We start from the raw sequence: 21,348 nt of genomic DNA, 5'->3' as shown, positions 1-21,348 counted from the left end.
CGTAAGAAATAAGAAACACACCGAATCGTCGAAGAAACGAACGAAACGAACGAAACGAACGAAACGAACGAAACGAACGAAACGAACGAAACGAACGAAACGAACGAAACGAACGAAACGAACGAAACGAACGAAACGAACGAAACGAACGAAACGAACGAAACGAACGAAACGAACGAAACGAACGAAACGAACGAAACGAACGAAACGAACGAAACGAACGAAACGAACGAAACGAACGAAACGAACGAAACGAACGAAACGAACGAAACGAACGAAACGAACGAAACGAACGAAACGAACGAAACGAACGAAACGAACGAAACGAACGAAACGAACGAAACGAACGAAACGAACGAAACGAACGAAACGAACGAAACGAACGAAACGAACGAAACGAACGAAACGAACGAAACGAACGAAACGAACGAAACGAACGAAACGAACGAAACGAACGAAACGAACGAAACGAACGAAACGAACGAAACGAACGAAACGAACGAAACGAACGAAACGAACGAAACGAACGAAACGAACGAAACGAACGAAACGAACGAAACGAACGAAACGAACGAAACGAACGAAACGAACGAAACGAACTAAACGAACGAAACGAACGAAACGAACGAAGCGAACGTACGAATAAACAAGGGTAGTGCCAAAAGTATAACAAAATTTCGATGTATCTTCCGATCGACGTGTACTTTGGCCATCTCAGTGTGCGTAAAACAAATACATACACGTACGTTTAATCGTTTTGTTCCCATTCAACGTACAAGGAAATAGACCAAGAGCTGGCTACATAATAAATTTCAACGTTACTCGGCGCGGTCATCTCTACTTGAATAGATTGGATTATCGTTGCTAATGAAGTTAATAATGAGCACGGCGTATACAGTGTGCGCATACTGCGAATCGTTTCGTGGTCCTAACAATTCATTTATACGATTGAAGCTGTAAGTCTAATATTTATATTCGATTTTTGTAATTGTTCGTTAAAGTTCTTTTGTTTCTTGTTCGGTTGATGCTTTTAAAACAATTAATTTTCTTTTAATCGCTTCTTCTTTACGTGGTGTAAGATTGGGCTCAACAACGGTCATGAGATCTTGGAATCCAATGCTCGAACAAAACGAAAATGGTAATTAATTAGCCGCTATCGATTTTGACAGTGTTTCATGTACTTGTTCTTGTTCGATCATTGACTTTACCGAATTTTCAGCAACTTTGGCGACTGCCGGCATCTTATCTTCTACCTAGACTTCCGCCGATACTTTTCCATGTGTGTACTATTATTTACTGTATCAACGCGTATTTCCAAAACTGCATAACGTTGATGATCTTTGAAAATTCACACCTTCGACCACTAACATTCGCCCATCTTTTGCGCACCAACTTCTACCTGGCAGGTTTTGTTACTGGCAACGGTAGTCCAACCTTTCCATGTAGAAATCACAGCTGCATGATGCGAATCACGACAAATAACGTTGAAATTTATATAGCCAGCTCTTTGACTAAAACAGACGCTTGTCATTAAGTAAATAGAGAAACGTTGACGAACGAAATGCGACAACTCTATTTAAAAATACTTTGTTCGAAGAGAATGCGCGCTGCATTCGAAAAGAGTTATCGGTAGCCGTTTATTTGTACATACATTAGCGAAAAATGATACAAAGGAAAGGAGATTTTTATATCGTGTAAATTAGCGCGTTGAAATGATGTTTACGCGTCCAATCGTATGACACGTGCGCCGATTCCGGCCTGGCGCCTGCTACTGCGCTTGCGCCTGAATTTGTGTCTGCGCGCGCATTTACGCCTGCGCCTGTGCCCGCATTCGCGCGCTTCAACGTGTCGCCGATTAGCCAGGAACTCTATTGTTCGATTCGACTCGTGTAAAAAATTTCCTAGATTATTCTTTCGACAGATTCTCTCGACGCGTAAACACGTGTCAGTTATGCCTTGTTATTTCTTATCACAGATGCCTTTCGTACTCTCGGTATACATGCATCTGTACTCGTAGATTGTTACGCGTTTTGCGATTAATTGGCACGGAGCAATTTGACAAGCTCTCGTCGAATTATTAAGTATATATACCTAGATTAAATCACGGTCAAAATCACTGGAAAATTTTATCCTCCTTGGAGTGTGGTTTGCTTGCATTCATTGCGATCGTTTGTCGCGGGTACACAATGATCAACGTGAAGTAAACGCGCGAAAAACGATTAAACGATTCGATGCCATCGAACGAATTAAGTTTATGATTTAATCAGAAAAATATTGTGCCAGCATTTATTCGACGACAAAATGTGCAACGAGATGGGCATTTATCTCGGTACTCGGGCACATTGGAAGAATAAACGTACAACCGAGAGTAGTGGACGTTATCAAAACTGAAGTTAAATCGTTGTAGTGTACTTACAGCCGATGCTAACGGTACTACAATTATTATGATCATTATCATTCTTACTATCGACGATTCTTCTGCAATCTACGGCTAATTAGATTAGGATGATCAAGAAAGGATCTCTTTTTGCTCCGACGGCAGTATTCTTACATCAACCACGATGTCTACTTCTCTTTTCGATCTTATTTTATTTACTTTTTGTATCTTTCTTTTATTTCAATTCATTTTATGCCTTCTTATAGCCATAAGCGACGTATCTGCGCGCAGACACATACACGCATACACGTCAACGCATACACGTATATACATACATACACAGATCGATACAAATACACAAAAGAAAACAAGTACCTAACAGTTAATAGACATATATACAAGTCCCATACTTTTGGGCCTTCTCTTCGTTCTCTTATCTCACTTGATCTCGATTGTGTTATCATAATTTTAATTACAGACTAAACAGAAGATCTTTTACTCTAGCTAGTGTTTTATTCCATTAAACTTCTATGCAATTGTTGTTCTCTCGTTAATAAAAAGTCCGACAAAGAAAAAAAGCTATTACGGTCTAGAACGTATACCCAAACTGAATTTCCTTCTCGAGATATCGATGCACGGAGATGTTTCATTGTCATTCGTTCATGTAGTACGTTTCATCGAGCATTCTTTTCGCCGATTTATTGAGAATCTGTACGTATACTCGAAACAAGATCCTAAACACAGTCACGATACAAACAATGTCTTCGCATACATTGTTCTTGTATGATTGTTAACAACGTATGCATTTTCTATAAAAGCAATCCTCATGCACGCACGCAACACGCATTTTCACATAGCATTGTCATTGTACCATGAGCGAATACTTTTTGTAAATAAACAATATGCTAATGTTGGTACTTTGTCTCCTTGATCTAAGGATTCGTAAGCCAATTTCGTTCCGTTCAAATATATCATCGATCGAATCATGGATTTGATTGACGCGGACTCCTTATCGATCGATACATCCAAACAATACCATCGATATATTTTTTACGCGATAACTTCGATACATCAATACGACCTTACGATATTTTTGTATTTATTTTCGCTTCCTAATCAATACGTTCAGTTCGCGTCGCCATCGTTCGCAAAACTGCCTAAATTCTATGATCTTGTTTCATTCATTCATATTGTATAATATACAGACAACACGTATATGTATACATGTACATTCGCATACATTCGCAGATGCTTAAACGATACGTTATATGATATAATACAGTTTTTGATGAACGAATTATTAAATCATTTTCCCTATTTCTCTCTTTTTTATTTCCCTTACATAATCGAGATCGACAATAAATAACTGCAAAGTGGATAATATAATACACACTGTTGTGGTTTTCGTGTAAGTATATATGTAACCATCGTTTTAAATATGTAAAACAAAATATAAGAACTTGAGATTAAAATATAAATTAAGAGAAATAAATTAATTCACTTGTTTGAATGGTTCGCATGTTTTTAATTGGACCGTTTTTACTATGTTGTTACGTACTGTACCACGTGCGTTTATCATACTCAAGACTAACCGCTAATATTGCTCGGACACATTAATAGAAAGAGACCGACTCATTAAATCCTGTCGTGATTGGTTAAATCATGAACTCGGTTAACTATCATTGGCTTGAAAAAGTGGCGCTTTCTATTTATCGTCATCATTGTTATGAGATCGAATGATATATTACGTTTATATGGAATTTCTTAAAACTCTATGTAAAATTTAAAAAAAATCATAGGAATGTTTAAAAAAACGATAGGTTAGATGGCTAATAATTCGTTTTTTGGTCATTTATTAAAAATCATAATGTAAAGATATAAATTATAGTAAAAATGTTTCATAAGAGCTTGCCTACTGACCTTGAATTGTTCTGGTTCAGCATTTTGATCTATGGTAAAGAGTAAAGACAAATTCACGAACCAGAGGCCCTGGCGACACACGTGAATAACGAGTAGGAGCAATTGAACCGATTGAAACGATCGAAACGATCAAAAATTTTAAGATTATTAAAAACAATTAACGGCCTACAATGTTCTCGGTAAATATATGTTCTTATAAAAACCGACTTTGAGTTTAAATGTTATAGAACATATGATATTGGTAGTTTAAGAAAAAATGAAAAACTCATACTTTTCATTATTCATTATTTTTAGTCAGCGGTAAGGAGGGTTGTTCGACGATCGTTTTCAACGTCAAAATGGAGCGGCGCACAGCAGGTAAAAATTATTGTTGTACATTGTGCGACTATTCTTTTTCTCTATCATTTGTTCGGACATAACCTATTTCTACTTTGACAAGATTGTACTTGTGTGTAACCTTCTTGTCGCTTAACAAAAATAGCCTTCTTAAAGAAAGCCTCTTCCTTTCTCTCTATTTGATGGATTTTATTTACTTTATATTGTTCGTTTAATAAATCATACGATCTGGTTGTTATATGCTGAAGGACGACAAAGGTCATCTATTTCCGATGTCAATTATTTGATTATGACTTAAGCGTTTATATTTATGATAACAGTTTTTACTATACGTTGTTCGCAATGATTTTACTGTTATCGAAAGAAGGTAACATTAAATTTTAACGCATTTTTCTCATTACTGATTTCACAATTACGATATAGATGACAGTTCGAGATGCTTTGAACTCAGCCCTGGATGAAGAAATGGAAAGAGACGAGAAAGTGTTTTTGATGGGCGAAGAAGTGGCACTGTACGATGGAGCATACAAAGTGTCTAGGGGCCTCTGGAAAAAATATGGAGACAAACGTGTCATTGATACTCCTATTACAGAAGCAGGATTTGCTGGTATAGCTGTTGGAGCAGCTATGGTATGTTTCTACATCCTTTCATATAATATTTCTTCCATTTTCTGAAAACTCATAATTTCTTGTTTTCTTAATTAATACTCTTTGTCTAATTAAATGTTTTAGGCTGGTTTACGTCCTGTATGTGAATTTATGACATTCAATTTCTCAATGCAAGCTATCGATCAAATTATCAATTCTGCTGCCAAAACGTTTTACATGTCTGCTGGAAGAGTAAACGTACCAGTTGTTTTTCGTGGACCTAATGGTGCAGCAGCTGGAGTGGCTGCACAACATTCTCAATGCTTCGGTGCTTGGTATAGTCATTGTCCTGGTTTAAAAGTAGTATCACCTTATACTAGCGAAGATGCAAAAGGATTGCTAAAAGCTGCCATTCGAGATCCCGATCCAGTTGTTGTATTAGAAAATGAAATATTATATGGTGTTCAGTATCCTATGTCTGATGAGGCTTTATCGAAAGACTTTGTCTTACCAATTGGTAAAGCAAAGATTGAACGTGTTGGAAAACATGTTACATTAGTGGCACATTCCAAAGCAGTAGAGCAGGCTCTTGAAGCAGCAAATGAGCTTGCGGGGAAAGGAATAGAAGCAGAAGTAATAAATCTTAGATCTTTAAGACCATTAGATATAGACACCATTGTACAATCAATAGTGAAAACAAATCATTGTTTAACTGTGGAACAAGGTTGGCCACATTGTGGTATCGGAGCGGAGATTAGTGCTAAAATTTCAGAAAGTAAGTTTTTCTAATTCAATTGATGTGTAAGCAACTTAATCATCGCGTGTAATTTTTATTCACGTTTCACGTTCGTTTTTAGGCGAGGCTTTCTATCATCTTGATGCACCGGTAATTCGTGTCACGGGTGTTGACGCGCCTATGCCCTATGCCAAATCATTGGAAATCGCATGTCTGCCGCAAACGAGTGATATTGTGTTTGCAGTAAATAAAGTATTGGGGTTGGAGTAATTATTTATATAGATCTTTAGGTAAAATGAAAAATGCTGTTTGTTTCTTCTTTGAGTTTCACATGGTCTTTGTATCATTTCACGTTACGGCCTCTAGTAGGTTCCTCATGAGGTAGAAAGTAAGTACAAAGTTTAACGATAATAAGATGGTAGAAAGTTGTTTTACTGATAGAAAAAGAGTTCAATTCGCAGTACTTGTACACTATATCCACAGATCTACACATAATTAAGTGATGTGTGTGTGTGAATGTGTGACGTTAGTGCGTACAAGCTTGTATATTTGTACATGTTGATTCGAAATAGTATAACTATTTACTAAAACAAATTAACGTTACTGCTTCTGGAACAATACCAGAATGTCCTTCGTACATGAAAGATAAGTCATTGAAATACTGCCACATCTTATTAAATGCTACTATGAGTTAATCTCTCACTTTAAATTAACTTTAAAGATAATTTTCAAATGTATTACATAGATAGGCAAAATTGTAAATTCTTAGCGTGTATGAAATGAACGAATAAACATGCCGCATTTGTTTATTAATTATTTATTATGAAAACTTAATAAATTCCAACATGACTACAATTTTCTCCATTTCATTCATTTTTTATGGCTCATTTATCATCATTCCCAATTGTATTAATTTTTTGTGTTCCATTTTCCTCATCTGTTAATGGTCATGTATGATACATGCGCAATAAACAGCATGTAACAACAGTCATATAACGTTCAAACGCGTCTCTTAATTCATTATCCCTGAAAAATAAAATATTGAAATTAGACACAGTAAAATATCTCCAAAAAATTATTTTACTTCTTATAGTAATCTATTTGGCCTTTACCTAAGTACATCCATATCTAGCGCACATTGAGTATAGATTGACATGAAATTTCTGAGATCAGCGTGTGTCCAGTTCACTTGACGCCATGGTTCTATACATCTTTCTACCAGTTCCAAGAAAAAAAATCGTAAATCTCTGGTGCGATGGAGATTACATCCTATTCCTAGGATAGCTCTTGTATATGAACGAAAGTTAGTATCTATTTCTTGAAACGAACGTTCTAAAAGCATAGGTTTAAGCTTGATGCACACCAAACTGTAAAGGAATATAGTAGAAACTAAACACAATGTATCCTATATATCCAACAAAAAAGATCTTACTGTTTATGATGTTTATCATTTTCTAAAAGCACCCTACATTCTGCTAACTCTAACAAAAATTCTCTATCTAAATCAGTGTCAAAATATTCTGATCCAACACAACGGTATGTCCAAGATGACATCATACTGTTGGCACAATGATATAAATCAGGAAATGTTAAGAACTGAAGCTTCCTCTTGTTCATCTCAAATCTAAGACATGCTATGAACACCACAGCAGCATATCGCCTGATGGATAATAAAAACATAGCTGCTAAGACAAATTTTACATGTATATGGAAGAACAATGCAAAGTAATAATTTTATATTGTACTTGGCAAGATCTTCTGAGAGCAAAAAATGTTGTTCGATATTAGCAGCCAAAGAACCTGGTAGATCTTCAACAACTTTGAAGACTCTTTTCACATTATCGTATTGTCGACGACAACTCTTTAACGTTATGCCTGTTTTTTCTGACACCTCATCCATATCTTTTCTACTTTTTGATGTTAATTTTTTACCTAATAATTCTCTAATAACAACGTCATCGAATTCATAGTACCTGCGAATTGTAATCGAGAGAATACGCGTTTTAAGAAGAAATATGGATATATAAATAACATTGTTAATAAAAAGATCTGATTACATTTCAATAAGCATTTGACTTGTTTGTGGTTCTATTTGAAACGCGAGCTGTTCGCTCGCCAGTTTAGTAGGCGTGTGAAGTAATTTTTCTAGAAGTGCATAAGTCCGATAGTGATCGAGGATGTCAGAAGCTATTAATTCAATCGAGGCATTCGTTTGTTGACATATTCCTCGTTGATGTAAGATATTTACTGCTTCGCTTGCTAAACGGATAAGAAAAATTCATGTGAATTTTCACTTATATCTATACTCGACAATCCAAGTAGATTAGTAATTTTATTTAACAAAGAGTTCTATTTTTATACAACTGTATTTGACGAACTTACATGAATGGCCATCGACCCAAAGCTGATATATCTCAGGATCGACAAGAGTATAATTACTGATAAATACATCGACTTCTGACAGCATCACGAAAATACAGTGTCTTTTAATTTCACACTTTAAAAGTAGGCCCGTAAATGGGCTTAGTCACACATCGATTCAAGACATCACGTACATTTTCAGCTTTTAGGTGCGTCGTATTTATATCATCGATTGCGTTTAACGTCTTGTTCCATAAATGAGATATATGCTAATTAAAGATAGTATATATTGTATATCCTAAAAACTACAGACGATAATTATTGGTAATATGTCTATTCTGTAGTCTATGTATTCATACAGATCAGTGTTTATTACTCGTCTGGGTTAGAATTCCTTTATCATCCTTATGTCACTTCCGACGTTATCGATTCAATATAGAATAAGGTTAGGTTAGAAAATGTGTCATGTTAGATTATGTGTATTGCAAGCTAATCCATTCTGTGTTATAATTATAGACAAAGTACGTATAATTTATTTCCCTTACTCTTCATATCATTTCTCTTTCCATTTTTCCTTGGTCTCTTTTTTATTCCATTTTCTTTGCCATTTCTTAACCCCTTTACTCCTCTCAACTTTTCTTATTCCCTCCTTTTTCTTGTCATTATATTTTATTTCATTCATTCTTGATAATCTCTCTCTTAGCTTCTTTCTTCTTTTCCCCCTTTTCTTTCCCTTTCTTTCATATCATTCAATATTTTCTCAAGGAATCGTCCACTTAGCATGTGAGCTCCTTAATTATTAATCAGAAAGCTAACCGTTAAAAATTCTTTACACCTATCTGGTCTGAAAACGTCATAGTTCGTTAAAGAATTGTTTAGTGCAGTATTTCAGTTTCTCGAATCGGTTTTAATTGATAAGAATCCGCGCCGTCTCGGCCAATTAGCGAACAATTAGGCGAGCATTTGGCAGGACAAAGCACCACTTCCATGTCTGAAAGCATGATATCTACACTCTACGCGTGTTATCCTGTTTAAAAGTGCGTGATTTCCATAACGTAGTAATTCTTCCCTTATAAACTACTACCAGGTTTGTTTAACGAATATATTTGTTTATTTAATAGTTTCTTAGATAATGCTATATCGAAGTTAAATAGTTTTTCGAACTCATCTTGTTCGCATTTCATTGGTCTCTTACTTAATTGTCAAAATTGCCAGTAGTTTGCACTATAATTTTTTTTGCACGGATCATTGATTGATTGTGAAGATCACTTTATTTACGCTAACTTTGCTTTCCTTCCATAATATTTTTTTTTTCCTATTCCCATTTAAAAGCAACTGCAGACACCACTATACATGGTACAATTATGAATTGTATAGCAAATAATATGAGCTGCATGGTTGATTGTGTTACGTAGTTAGAATATTTACTAAGTAGTTTCGCTGATTTCTATATAAGCATAGATTTTTATCTGATAGTTGTTGAGTAAAGTACTACGTATTAAATTCTACATTTAATTCTGTGTTAAGATAAACGAATATTGTAGAGGTATTCGGACTGCAATTGTAAGATATCATTGTTTGTATATTATTTATAATTTCATAGTAAAATTTAATTTTGTTATACGAATCACTAAAAATTCATCAGGTACCTCCTCTGCGTTTATAAATGTAATTTCTACATTTATTATCCTAAACTCTGAACTCTAAGTTAAGTTAAACGGTCGGTATTTCAGAACTTGTGATATCAAATCCCGTAAGATGTCAGGTCTATTTCATTCGTTACAGTAATGATAGTTTCTATTGAAACTTGTTTATAGTTTCAATATAATCGCTACACCCATCGTTTTAAATCGCAGAGGGCACAGCAAGACCTCTGATTTTTTACATGTTTTGTATTTCAGAACATTTGTTACGAATCACGAAGTCCCTTAAGATGTAAGATCTCTATCCTAAACTTAGCCAGTGGTTAATATTCTACATATATTGGATCCAATTCGATCATTCGACTATTTGGTTCTTGCATTCAATAAACAATGGCGAGGATATTGATCGCAATTCTCTCAGTAAATATAGAGACATTGAGGTGAATAAGCGTATTAACTGAATTGACAACGGGAAGAAGCAAGCTTTACTGCTCGCCTCGATGGTTGTCTGTTCGAATATACATATAATTGATTTGACTTAATAATAAATACATTCTATCAACGTGCGTGATTACGCAATTACGTTTGGATTAAATATGGAACAATTAATTTAAACACACGTGGTGCGCGCGATTTTCACACTAGCGGTAAGTAGAGCTAGAAAATAAATACTGTTTCAATTATTCGCATGACTTAACGTGCAAATAATGTTCGTTCTTATCGGCATTACGCAACTTTCTATTTAACTTATTAATGAGCACCATTCTCACGTGAAAAATTAAGAGGCGGTCTATTTTTGTGTATACATTTGTGTACAAAGATGGATACTATACGTGCACTTGCTCACAAAAGTATTCGAACACAAGTATTTGAACATAAATGAAAAGTTTTGATGGATGTATTATGCACATTGTACCAAATTTTTTAAAATTTTATTAGTAACGAGACATAATCATCGTCATTATTTTAGTAAAATTTGAAACCAATACGAAAATCGGATACATGGCCACCGATCGAGACCTGTTTGGCCATATATCCTGGGAGTTGACTTTCCGAGAATTTGCCTACATTATGTGACTCCTGCTCACTTCGCTGTCCGTGCATGAAAGGCAAGAGGGAGAAGTAGACATTGCGAGTGAAACAGAATAGGTAGAGTGTAATAAGATACTGTAGAATCAGATCATTTTTTTACTCCTAGTTGTATATTACATATTTCATTAGTTTAGTTAACAATTGTTGATCAGATATAGTCATGTTTGTACAAATCTCAATAATCCGACTGAGGCTATCTCGTAACGATACAATAAAAAAATAAAAAAACATTATATTTTTCTTATTCCGATTTGAATTACATCGATGCGGATCATAGATAACGCAGAGGCCTGCCTCGCGCCAGCAGTTCCAGGAATTGGTGGGGATAACTTGTGGCCACACGAGCGGACAAATTCGTGGCCATATATCCGAACGCTAGTGTACATATATCGATCTACATGTTAAAAAATTAGTATGTATATAGCATGAATAGTGGTGTTAAACGTATAATTAGTGCTAAAGATGATCTCATTAAATATCATTAAATATCGTGGCTCATTAATACGACGAATAATTGACTGTTCAAATATTTTAACTTCTGTATATATAAATCTATATATATATCAATTTTCAAATTCGTTTCAAATTTTACCAATTGTGACAGTCGTGTTAATAATATTTCAAAATGTTCTGTGTAATATGAAGTTACTGTAACTGTGTAAATACTTTCTTGAGCCTTTGTATGCGAAGGTATAAACAACTGTATTCCACGTGGAAACTAAAATCAAAGGCGATTCGTGCGTGTACATTCTTTCTCGATTCTGTATTCGTGCCTTCCACGCGCTTTCTGAGAGCATTTGTAGTTCACAACGTTTAAACTTTAAACGTTTTCCTAGTCTCTTCACTGCGAACCATAAAACTACGCGTGAAGTCCATTCGATTCGACAGAAGCATCGCGTTTCTCCGCGATAATGTTTCGATAAATTCTCGACGAAACGGTGAACATTCGAGAGTCCTTTGAAATTCAGGATACGACGAGGTTGCATGTGCAAATTTATTCAAAAGGAACTTGTTTCAGGTAACGAAGGGGATCAAACTCTCGTCGCTTTGAAAACGATTGAATCAGATGCGATAGGACCTCGAATTCGAATCGATCGAGCCGACGTAGGTTATTTTCGAGGGATTTGTCGGAGAGTTTCAGCGAATTTTGTAAATCACATGCAACCGCAGGCTTCCACTACCATATTTGGCAGTGTTTTTTGCGTGATCGTATTGTTCGAATCAACATAGAGCAGTTGAATCGGCGACAATTGTGTAGGTGAACAACATGGAATGATCTCGTTTTTACGACGCGTTGAGCTACCATTCTTGGCCAATAACCTCTGAAACAATAAAAAAGAAAGAAATTAATGCTTCGAAAGAATTCCATATAGGGTGTGGTCGAATAACACGTACAAGCGGGCATCGGGCGATTCCCTACGAAAAAGTAAGACGAAAATATAAAATAAAATTTGTTCGTACGATGCTTCGTTTTCGAGAAAATCGAGTTTGAAACTCAATCAAGTATACTTGAACATGGACTGACTTCTGGACCGAACAGGAGTAAGCAATCAACGGCGTTTAACTAAACACGTTCAAACTCTGTTTTCTTCAAGATGAAACGCTTTCAACGAAAAAACTTTTTTCTCATTTTTGATTTATCTTCGCATCTAGAATGAAATAACCTGTTGATTCTTTACTCGTATCCAGTCGGCTTATCAGCGGCTAAAGTATAGCTGAGAAATGTTCAAACTTGATTCTCTTGAAAACGAAGCGTCATAGGAGAAAAATTGTATTTTCTATTTCTTTTTCTTACTTCTTACGTGTTATTCGACTGCACCCTATACAATCGTTGGCGGTAGTCTCTGTTGATTATTTGGTGGGGAAGGATACTGCGAGATCGTAAAATAAGTCAGGTTTGAGAGCATTACGTTGTGTAATAAATTCAACCAAGCAATAAATCCAATAAATCCAATCATAAATTCAAGCACCAAGAGCAAAAGAGAAGATAAAAGAGGATGCCTACTCTGATCACGTTATTGTAGGGAGATCCACTGATGGTCAACGAAGCTGCGGAAGAACACGATCCACGACAGAAATACGCGTGATATCCGCTCGGATGAAGAATCCAATCGCTCCAACCGATGTCTTTGAAATTAATATAGAGCTCGTCCCTGCAGCACTCCTTCATTTCCGGCAGACAATTTGAGTTCCTCTTCGGCCTGTTTTTCTGCGGTAACGGCGACGTGTGTATCACAAGGAACGGTTTTAATGTTTGTTCAACGGATACAGGCGCTGTGTCTCGATCTATCGAACAGGTGCTACAAGCTATCTGTATCGCGTGATTCAATCGAAGTTCTTCCACCCATTTCTTCAGCGTGAAAGTTACGTCGCTCTTCACCCATCCCTCTGAAACAGCGATCGTCCTGATCGTTTTAACCTGCGATCGCTTCATATCGTCGCGCCACGCCTCGTCCCTCTTCTCCTCTCTTCGCCTAGCCTCGACTCGCCTCGCCTCTCCTTTCCATTTCGCTTATTCTTATTCTTATCGTTTCGATTCGACTACTTCGTTGTTCGTTCGCACAACCAAGAATGTTGCTGTATCTGCGAGCATCGATATTTTGTCCATTACCATCTCTATATTCCATATATTTCCTTTCTTTTCTTTCTTTGTTTTACCGGTTCTTTTTTTTCATTTTTTTTTTTTTCAATGCGATCGCGATTCTAAATGCATAATTGCATTGCGAATGACTAGAAGCGTGGGAAGGTGGAGGGTGGTGGCGATGGTACATGTGGCACGAGAGAAGAGGGGAGGTACAAGATTTGACTACGCCGTTATTGTTCTTTCCAATTTGACACTCGCCCCCTCCCAATTCGATCGAACAACCGCACGACCGTTCGTAAGTTCCGCGATACGATCGACTTAATTTCGCGTTCGATTTCTGTAAATTGATCGATTCGTAATCGCGATCTTTCAGTAATACAGCATGAAGTGACTTTATACCGTGAGAGCGTTGACTTTTTTTGCTGACATACCACTTCACGGTCTAAAGTCCTTACCAACTGTCAACAAATATCTTTGCACAGTTTTGCGCTCAGTTTTGCCGATTCCTTTCGTGTATCTTAACGAGTTGCCCCTCTCCCGTCCGCCCTCTCATCTTCTTTCTTTCGCTCTCATATTCTTACAATTTTTCCACTAACTAAATCCATTAAAACATGCTTTAAGGTTAGCATTTGTCCCATACTTTCGATGTATGGACTTTGGTCCAACATTTCCAACGTTTTAATCTGTTACCTGAGGGAAGTCGAATTAACCGATTATTTAGATTGTAAATCTATTAGGAGGAATCATTTTTTTTATTTAGGGATCTCCGATTTTTTTTTTATGTATCGTTCCATTCTGTCGAAAATAAATTATATAATACATAGTTATATCAGCAAGGACTAAAAGTTCACCGAAATCGATTTCTTTTTGTTTAATTTTGATTCGGTAATTGTAGAAGTTTCCGGTTAAGGGACGACTCGGTTAAACAGTTTATCCCACTAAGGATCAACGTTGCGTTAACGTAACGTATCGTTGACAATCTCTTTTCCATCGATTCGCTTACATCGACGAATTCCGTTTTTTATTAGCATCGTGACTAGGGCGGGGAATTCCAAGGATTCGCTTAAATTTTTCTCTCGTCACTATGTCGTCCGTTCGAAATTCTACAATTTTATGAGAAAAGAGATCGAAGTATCCACGTTGTTACTCTAAACCGTTGTTCAATCTTCAAGCTTAAAGCGTTCATTTATAGAATGATAAACTCTGTCGACAGATGTAAACGCGACAAAATTACGACATGGATTTGCTGTAACAATGACATGTAACGGGACAGAGGCAGGAAGCGGTCAATTTCACTCGGTTCGGTATTTTTACGATAACGTCGTATACCCCGTATCTAAGAGAAATGAAAACACGAAAGATGTACGAAAGAACGAGAAGTAGACGAAGTTTTTATACGGAGACCTGTGCGCGAATATCTAAGAAAAGGAAGTATCTCGATTTACCTACCTCCGATATCGGTTTCAAAGATAGCCATAATCGTGTTTTTCTCGAAGTTCCCGCTCATATCCCAATGATCGAGCTCAGAGAGCACGAAAGTTTGATTTAAATAGTCAGTTTCGTCGTACTCCTTGTAAAACCAAAGCTGCGCCGAGGTCACATCCACGAATTGCATTTCGTTCGGTAGATAAAACGTGAAGCAGGCCGCCGGATTAAAGCCCGTCAGATGGTTCGATTTCTGTTGGCACTTTTTCGAATCGGCAATACCTGAAACGTTTGCCATTTATTTTCGTATTCGGTTTGCCGTTACTAACAAACGTAAAGTGGTCTTTGTCCGATTCGAACATGTTAACGTTGGAATAAAGACGACAAGATGCTTACAGTAGCGAAATGCAGAAGAGAAGGTCTAATGTCAGTTAATCGCCGCGCGTAAACATCTTATCGATGGAATTTAAATACGAAATTTTTAATTAACGTTTAATTAAATGTAGAAATTTGAAGTAATCGAATAATTCGCAGACTGCAGATGTTTATGCATTTATAGAAAACTTTGATACGCAAAAATCCACGAGATATACGTATCGCTCTGAAATATTCGAAACAATGTTATTTAGTTGTGGTATTGTAAAAATACCAACTTGCGTAAATAGTTGCTTGAAAATTTATATTCGTTAAACGTAAGATTAGATGTATCTTCCTTCGATCTTTTCGCCTCGCTTTAATTTCATAGAGATACACGCGTCTCGTGAAACGGATCGTTCAATTTCACAGGGACTGACCTTCGTTCGGAAAAACAACAATTTGGTCTGTTTTTCCATAAAAACTGTCAGCTGATTTTTCCGGTTCGAGTGGTGCTCCGGGTTGAAGTTCGAGTACACGACCATTTATCAGAGGCTTCGGCAAGGTCGACAGCGGCATCGATATCTCGGGTGGCTTGGAAAGTCGCAACTTCTTGAGTATTTGTTGTTTGACATACTCGACTCTTAATTCTGTTAAAATCGGATCGGTAACGGTTAGTATGCCAACTTTATTTTGTGTACATTCAGCGCAATTCTCTTCCTCGAAAGAGGTCGATAAAGAAAGCAAGGAAGAGGAAGAAGAACTCGGTGAGGTCGAACTGATTGATCGTAAATTAGATGTCCACCGAAGGTAAGGCAAGGGATTTGCGGCCTTGGGCCAGGTGACTTCCACCTGATTATCCAACAAAAGAATAGAAAGTAATACCAGCTGTTGAATTAGACGCATCGTGTCGATATTTTGCATCGGGTATGAATATCCCACTCACACGTGTTTTCCTACAGATATTTTTCTTTCATTCGTTTAGCCCTTTAACATTGTTTCGAAGAATCTCATCGATCGAGGAATACCCACTGATTTTCCATTAAGTCGCACATCGATCTCCTTTCTCTTCTTTTTATCTCGCTATCGGTAGCTATCGAATGCATGGACCGCTAATAAAATCTTCCACTAACTCGAATTCGACTGTGTTTTGAAAAATATTTTTGCTCGATTAATCCACATTTTTATTTTCCCTCTTCCTTCTTTCCTTTCCTCCTTAGTTCCTTTTTTGCTACCGCGCTTTCTTCCTTCCTCAGGTTCCTCCCATTCTGCCCCTAACTACCCCCTTTCTCTCAACCTTGTTTTCTTCTTTCTCTTCTTCCTTCTTTACCTTCTTCGTTATTTTTTTTATCACTATACCGTCCTCAGGCTCGACGCAGAATGCTTGAACGATAAACGAGCGAAAATTATTATTCGGTCCACGTAATAATCAATAATTCGCTACGGTTCTACCTTTCGATTGATTCGGTCGTTTTCGCTGATCCAACAACACATGCAACTTACCCGCGAAGACTGAAGACACTTCGTTAAATCATTATTTAGTCACGCATCGGCTCTTGGTACAGTCTGAACTTTGCTCCATCAGCGGGGGATACAGCGGATTGGACGGAGACGAATCGTACTGATATCGTCGGGGGAAACACGCGCCACGAACATGCTTTGTGCTTCGTCGTCTTTGTAGTCCGTTCTTTCATCTTTTTCACCTAAATTCTTAATTATGTGCTCGGTTTGGTAAGAAAGATTTTGAAATTATTAGAACATTTGATACGTAAAGCAAGAGCGCGCGTCGTCTATTTCCCATGAACGCACTACATTATGTCCATTGGACGAATTCGTGGAACAAATTTCGTCGACAAAATTTTCTCGATCCACGATCGCATCCGACCGCGCACACGATTGCCCATGCGTACGTTACTCTTTTCGATAAACGGTTACCCCTTGCTGAAATTTTATTTCAAGTGTCTACTAGATAAGAAGAAGTAACAAAAAAAAAAAAAAAAATTAATTGTTGAGAAAATGAGCAATCTGTAGCTGAATTCAAGGCTGATTAAACTATCGCTTCCGAGAGCGATCAAACTCTTACTGTTTTATACTTATACTATCTTGTTCTTTCGGAGGTGGGAAACATCGTGAAAGTACGTAAATCTCTTCAGTGTCTTGAAGGAGTTGGCGAGCAACGACCTAATCGTGTTTTCGGGTCATCCACACCCATACACGCCGATCTATACGTTCATGCCACTATACGTTCTTCCTTTAATGACCGAGAATAACACGAAGAGATGTAGAATGGTATCGTCGTTAATTTAAAAATGATAGATTTTAATAAATATCTTTTAATGGGTTCGTTCTCCGATTCATATTGAGTTAAACTTTTGCATACGCCGCATAATTGGCTATGCCGCATCGATTTTTGTTTTTAGCCAGACGCATATATCCATTTTCACCCCATCCGTTGCCCCACCAGTTCTTCAGAATCCATTCGGTTGGCGTGTATCCAACGATCACCATAGCGTGATTCACCGTGTCCGAGCTACAAACCTCGTCATCGTAGACTCCTGTGCTGCGAAACAAAATTTTCTTACCTTTGTAACTAGGAAAGAACAAAAGAATAGGGAAATGAAATAACAAGAGAGGAAATGCGAGGATGGAAGGTACAGAAGATCGCGTATTAAGATTTCGATAGAGCAATCGTAAAAACTTGCGATAACGAGTATTTTTTGTGAGCATGTAAAAACTTCCGCGCCTCTTTTTAATTCGTAAACGGCAGTTCAATAACTTCGGTTCGTTGTCGTTTCAGGGTCATCGCATAAATGATGCATCAAAGGTTATCGTACGAATGGACCAATTTCTTTGAACATCTGTGAGAGGGGGATGATACGAGTTTTCGTACTTTCATCTTTCGCATAAACATTCATTAAACACGGATTGGTCGCGTGTCAAAAGCGCTTTGTCCGTTTCCTTCCTATGCCCTTTTTTACAACAGCTCTATTTAATTCCCCACTCCCTTTCAAACCCCATCTATCACCTGGAATACCACGATATTGTTTGCCCTAACAGCCCCGATAATCTTGGCTTCCAAGGAATAAAAAATACTCACTGATAAAGTTGAAACGTTTTTGGACTGGCATTTATCGAAGCAGCTATCGGACCTATGGTCGCTACGGCAGCTTCCAAAGCTTTTTCGTCACGTGCTGGTAAAACTGCCCATGAAGTGATGTTAACTACGCTCAAGTCTTCTACAAAACGACAGGGACCTTGCTATCCTCCAAAAGCAAACATATCATTGGTGGATAATTATCTTTTCCTCCTATACATATACATGTATACAAACTAATCTACGATACATAAAACACATAATCCGAGCGTAATTTGATATCGTTTGGACTTTCTTCGATATTGATTTCGTTGCCTCATGTTTGTTGACATTCGCGAATTCCTAATGTATACATTTTGTTTAAAAATATATTTGTTACTTCAGCCACGAGCATAACTTAAATCAGCATTTGGAGATAAGATATATTATGAAACACGAGGGATAACGGAATAACGGAAATCTCGATACCGATAATCGACGAACGAACTTACCTACAGTAGCTACGAGAAGTATTTGCACGTATAATTAATAGACATAACGTTGTGCGAACACTTTTTCTAATCATTGTACGTTATAGTTGAAGTATAATGGAATAAAATAAAGAATGTCTTTCCGAATATAGCATTATCAGGATTGAGAACAGTCCGTGTTTTGTTTCAACATTTCGTATGTCAGTGTTATTGTAAAGAAAAATGACAAAGAAGAGGAAAAATAGAAAGGAACGTACTTTCGCTGTATACGAATAACGGCTTTGAGGCATTAGACCTTTTGCCTTTTCGAGATATCTCAGTGTGTTTCTCAGAGAACCCCCTGAACAACCTAAATTTCCAGTAGACGTACTGCAATCGATCAACTGTTGTTCGCTCAATGGAATCAACATTCCTGTTTTTTTGAAGATTTGCCCTTGAATGCTGGTGGCTATCGAGTACGCGTAACAACTTCCGCAGTCTCTTTGGTTTTCTGGCGGCGTTTTAAATCCCATTTCGCGCCAATCAAGCTGTGGTGGAATTCTTCGAGGATCATGTAAAACCGCTCCAACTATCGGTTCATTCGATACACGCCGCTTACGACTAGGAATTAGTTTTACCTAGAGAATAAAGAAAAGAAAAATCCAAACCGTTATGCTACAAAGGAGAGTTTTCTTTCAATTTTTCTCGTAACTGAATGTTTATGGAAAATTTAAATTTGTGGAAATGTGCGTGCTGCGCATAATATGAAAAAATATGGAGAATATCTTCGCCAGATGGTAATCTATGTTGTTGGTTATAGTATGATTAGGAAATAAAACAGATCTCTAGTTAGAATTTATTTATTACCGAATAATATCCGTTTTACGATAGTTCTCTTAGAATACGAACCATTTCTCGAATATATTGCCTAGTTCCGAGATCGGCAATGTGATTGTCTCTCAATGTATAGCTGTGATGACCCGCAGCTGCCATCATATTGTGCTTATAAATCGTTATTAAATTTTCTTCCCAAGCTATCCTTCGGTTAGTCTCGAGATTTCCAGAGTAACTTTTATTGTAACGAGTCTGCGGCAACAGTAATATCTTAGAGTAAAATATTATAACATACGATACGTACGATGGAGTACAAAATTTTGCTGAAATATTTAATAATTCAATAAGGTCCTCGTAATATTTAATAAACGGATCAGTCCTTTATTTATATTCTCTACTTCTTTTATGTATATTTGTAAGGGTATTAATTTGCATTATAATCCAGCCTAATTTTAATATTGATCGAAGATATTCAAATAAGACGCTTATAGTACCTTGTACAAGTTCCAATATTCATCTAGCCGTTCCGATACTTCTTGAGGAAAACGATTTTGTTTGTCAAACACTTGGATGCCATAGATACCCCATATTGCTACAAGGAGAACTAAAAGGACACAAAGACGAAGAGACATCGCGAATGCAACCGTATTAAAAATCGGCTCGATAACACACGAATCGTTGTTTTTTCTGCAGTTCGATCAACTGACTCAAGCGTTCGTTATTTCGATTCGAATGCGGTTTGACCTTACGGTTGTTCTCATTTGACATCCAATTTGTAACTACAGTGTCAGCAATTTTACAAATTTCGTACGTACGTAAGCACGAGGGAAGTTGAACCGTAAAACTTGCGTCATCTCGAGTGCAATATATGTAAGTATATTTACCAGCAGCCTGCAGAATAATATCTGCGGTGCCCGATTTAATGTCTCTACAATGTGATACGAACGTCGCTTCCACCGCAAATGGGTCAAAGAGCAAATGACAGATCTACTTTCACAACCTTTCCTGCACTTTTCCTTGGAGCAAGCTTTTCTATATACATATAGCTTGCATGAAAACTCGACTATTATCAGCTATATTCTTCAGAGAAATTAAGCTTGTACCGTCGAGTGATATTGAAACGCGAGAAGCAAAGCTAACAAATACTCAAATAGAGTTCGTAAGATCGTGAATAGCGTTCGACACGAAAGATTGAGAAATTCGTCGTGAGATGGCTGTACTTGCAGAAATCGCGCAACTTTTAGAAATAAGGAATTCGAGGCACACACACTCATGCATTGACCGACGATTAATTCATTAACTCACGTACCGTTTGCGCATAACCGACCGCTTGTACTGTACATTTCGCTTACGGTTTGCGTTTCTACGTTCTCTTAGCACTGACATATCTAATTTCTTCCAATTTACGAATTAAGTTTTTTTTGCAGGGTTGAATTATTTGAGCGCGTACACGCGCGCGCATGCATGCATGGTCGCCAGCTAAATCTATTAGCCGCTTCTCATTCGCTTTCGCTTGCAATACATATTAGCAGTGATAGTGGTTGGTGATGTAGTT

At 37.1% G+C, this 21,348-nt stretch overlaps 4 protein-coding genes and 1 long non-coding RNA gene across 12 annotated transcripts; 2 read left to right on the top strand and 3 right to left on the bottom strand.

Moving 5' to 3' along the window:
• Positions 1–4,289: 4,289 nt before the first annotated feature.
• LOC100645621 (pyruvate dehydrogenase E1 component subunit beta, mitochondrial) lies at positions 4,290–6,770 on the top strand. The gene is made up of 5 exons (XM_003393625.4): positions 4,290–4,476; positions 4,592–4,654; positions 5,057–5,263; positions 5,366–5,996; positions 6,079–6,770. The coding sequence occupies exons 1-5, from the start codon at positions 4,468–4,470 to the stop codon at positions 6,225–6,227; spliced, it is 1,059 nt and encodes a 352-aa protein (XP_003393673.1). The 5' UTR covers positions 4,290–4,467; the 3' UTR covers positions 6,228–6,770.
• On the bottom strand, positions 6,759–9,290 carry LOC100645743 (acidic fibroblast growth factor intracellular-binding protein). Of its 3 annotated transcripts, XM_048414386.1 has the most exons (7): positions 8,695–9,272; positions 8,340–8,623; positions 8,015–8,216; positions 7,703–7,930; positions 7,390–7,617; positions 7,070–7,324; positions 6,759–6,983 (listed from the first exon to the last, which is right to left on the bottom strand). In XM_048414386.1, the coding sequence occupies exons 2-7, from the start codon at positions 8,422–8,424 to the stop codon at positions 6,905–6,907; spliced, it is 1,077 nt and encodes a 358-aa protein (XP_048270343.1). In that variant the 5' UTR covers positions 8,425–8,623; positions 8,695–9,272; the 3' UTR covers positions 6,759–6,904. The 3 variants fall into 3 exon arrangements, with proteins under 3 accessions (XP_048270343.1, XP_003393674.1, XP_012172469.1); XM_003393626.4 differs by having other exon boundaries at positions 8,340–9,290; XM_012317079.3 differs by lacking the exon at positions 6,759–6,983 and having other exon boundaries at positions 7,236–7,289; positions 8,340–9,290.
• On the top strand, positions 8,720–11,286 carry LOC105666561. 2 transcript variants are annotated; one of them, XR_007227718.1, is made up of 3 exons: positions 8,720–8,839; positions 10,220–10,608; positions 10,932–11,286. It is a non-coding gene; the product is annotated as an uncharacterized LOC105666561 (long non-coding RNA). The 2 variants fall into 2 exon arrangements; XR_001099381.3 differs by lacking the exon at positions 8,720–8,839 and adding an exon at positions 9,268–9,405.
• On the bottom strand, positions 11,142–17,056 carry LOC100645433 (growth/differentiation factor 8). Of its 2 annotated transcripts, none has more exons than XM_020867445.2 (5): positions 16,920–17,056; positions 15,857–16,799; positions 15,087–15,344; positions 13,059–13,441; positions 11,142–12,375 (listed from the first exon to the last, which is right to left on the bottom strand). In XM_020867445.2, exons 2-5 carry the CDS (start codon positions 16,338–16,340, stop codon positions 12,208–12,210), a joined length of 1,293 nt encoding a protein of 430 aa, XP_020723104.1. In that variant the 5' UTR covers positions 16,341–16,799; positions 16,920–17,056; the 3' UTR covers positions 11,142–12,207. The 2 variants fall into 2 exon arrangements, with proteins under 2 accessions (XP_020723104.1, XP_003393671.1); XM_003393623.4 differs by having other exon boundaries at positions 16,869–16,948.
• LOC100645310 (procathepsin L) lies at positions 16,698–21,216 on the bottom strand. 4 transcript variants are annotated; one of them, XM_048414387.1, is made up of 6 exons: positions 21,103–21,216; positions 20,288–20,825; positions 19,869–20,045; positions 19,238–19,597; positions 18,514–18,674; positions 16,698–17,976 (listed from the first exon to the last, which is right to left on the bottom strand). In XM_048414387.1, exons 2-6 carry the CDS (start codon positions 20,423–20,425, stop codon positions 17,781–17,783), a joined length of 1,032 nt encoding a protein of 343 aa, XP_048270344.1. In that variant the 5' UTR covers positions 20,426–20,825; positions 21,103–21,216; the 3' UTR covers positions 16,698–17,780. The 4 variants fall into 4 exon arrangements, with proteins under 4 accessions (XP_048270344.1, XP_003393670.1, XP_048270345.1 ...); XM_003393622.4 differs by lacking the exon at positions 21,103–21,216 and having other exon boundaries at positions 20,288–21,041; XM_048414388.1 differs by lacking the exon at positions 21,103–21,216 and having other exon boundaries at positions 19,869–20,116; positions 20,288–20,419.
• Between the last annotated feature and the right edge of the window lie 132 nt (positions 21,217–21,348).

The sequence above is a fragment of the Bombus terrestris genome, chromosome 2 (assembly GCF_910591885.1).
Source record: "Bombus terrestris chromosome 2, iyBomTerr1.2, whole genome shotgun sequence".
Taxonomy (NCBI): domain Eukaryota; kingdom Metazoa; phylum Arthropoda; class Insecta; order Hymenoptera; family Apidae; genus Bombus; species Bombus terrestris.
Note: the sequence above shows the minus strand (reverse complement) of the source record. Positions and strands in the feature narration are given on the sequence as shown.

Coding starts and splice junctions, on each gene's coding strand:
- LOC100645621 (XM_003393625.4), top strand. Junction 5,264..5,365: donor TAGCTGTTGGAGCAGCTATG/GTATGTTTCTAC, acceptor TAAATGTTTTAG/GCTGGTTTACGTCCTGTATG. Junction 5,997..6,078: donor TAGTGCTAAAATTTCAGAAA/GTAAGTTTTTCT, acceptor GTTCGTTTTTAG/GCGAGGCTTTCTATCATCTT.
- LOC100645433 (XM_020867445.2), bottom strand. CDS start 16,340: ATGCAAAATATCGACACGATGCGTCTAATTCAACAGCTGGTATTACTT. Junction 15,345..15,856: donor TGTTGTTTTTCCGAACGAAG/GTCAGTCCCTGT, acceptor CAAACGTTTCAG/GTATTGCCGATTCGAAAAAG. Junction 12,376..13,058: donor CCTACAATAACGTGATCAGA/GTAGGCATCCTC, acceptor TTATTGTTTCAG/AGGTTATTGGCCAAGAATGG.
- LOC100645310 (XM_048414387.1), bottom strand. CDS start 20,425: ATGTCTCTTCGTCTTTGTGTCCTTTTAGTTCTCCTTGTAGCAATATGG. Junction 20,046..20,287: donor AATATTGGAACTTGTACAAG/GTACTATAAGCG, acceptor CTGTTGCCGCAG/ACTCGTTACAATAAAAGTTA. Junction 17,977..18,513: donor AAAACGTTTCAACTTTATCA/GTGAGTATTTTT, acceptor TTTGTTTCGCAG/CACAGGAGTCTACGATGACG.
- LOC100645743 (XM_003393626.4), bottom strand. CDS start 8,424: ATGCTGTCAGAAGTCGATGTATTTATCAGTAATTATACTCTTGTCGAT. Junction 7,618..7,702: donor CTCTCAGAAGATCTTGCCAA/GTACAATATAAA, acceptor ATTATCCATCAG/GCGATATGCTGCTGTGGTGT. Junction 7,325..7,389: donor AATGATAAACATCATAAACA/GTAAGATCTTTT, acceptor ATTCCTTTACAG/TTTGGTGTGCATCAAGCTTA.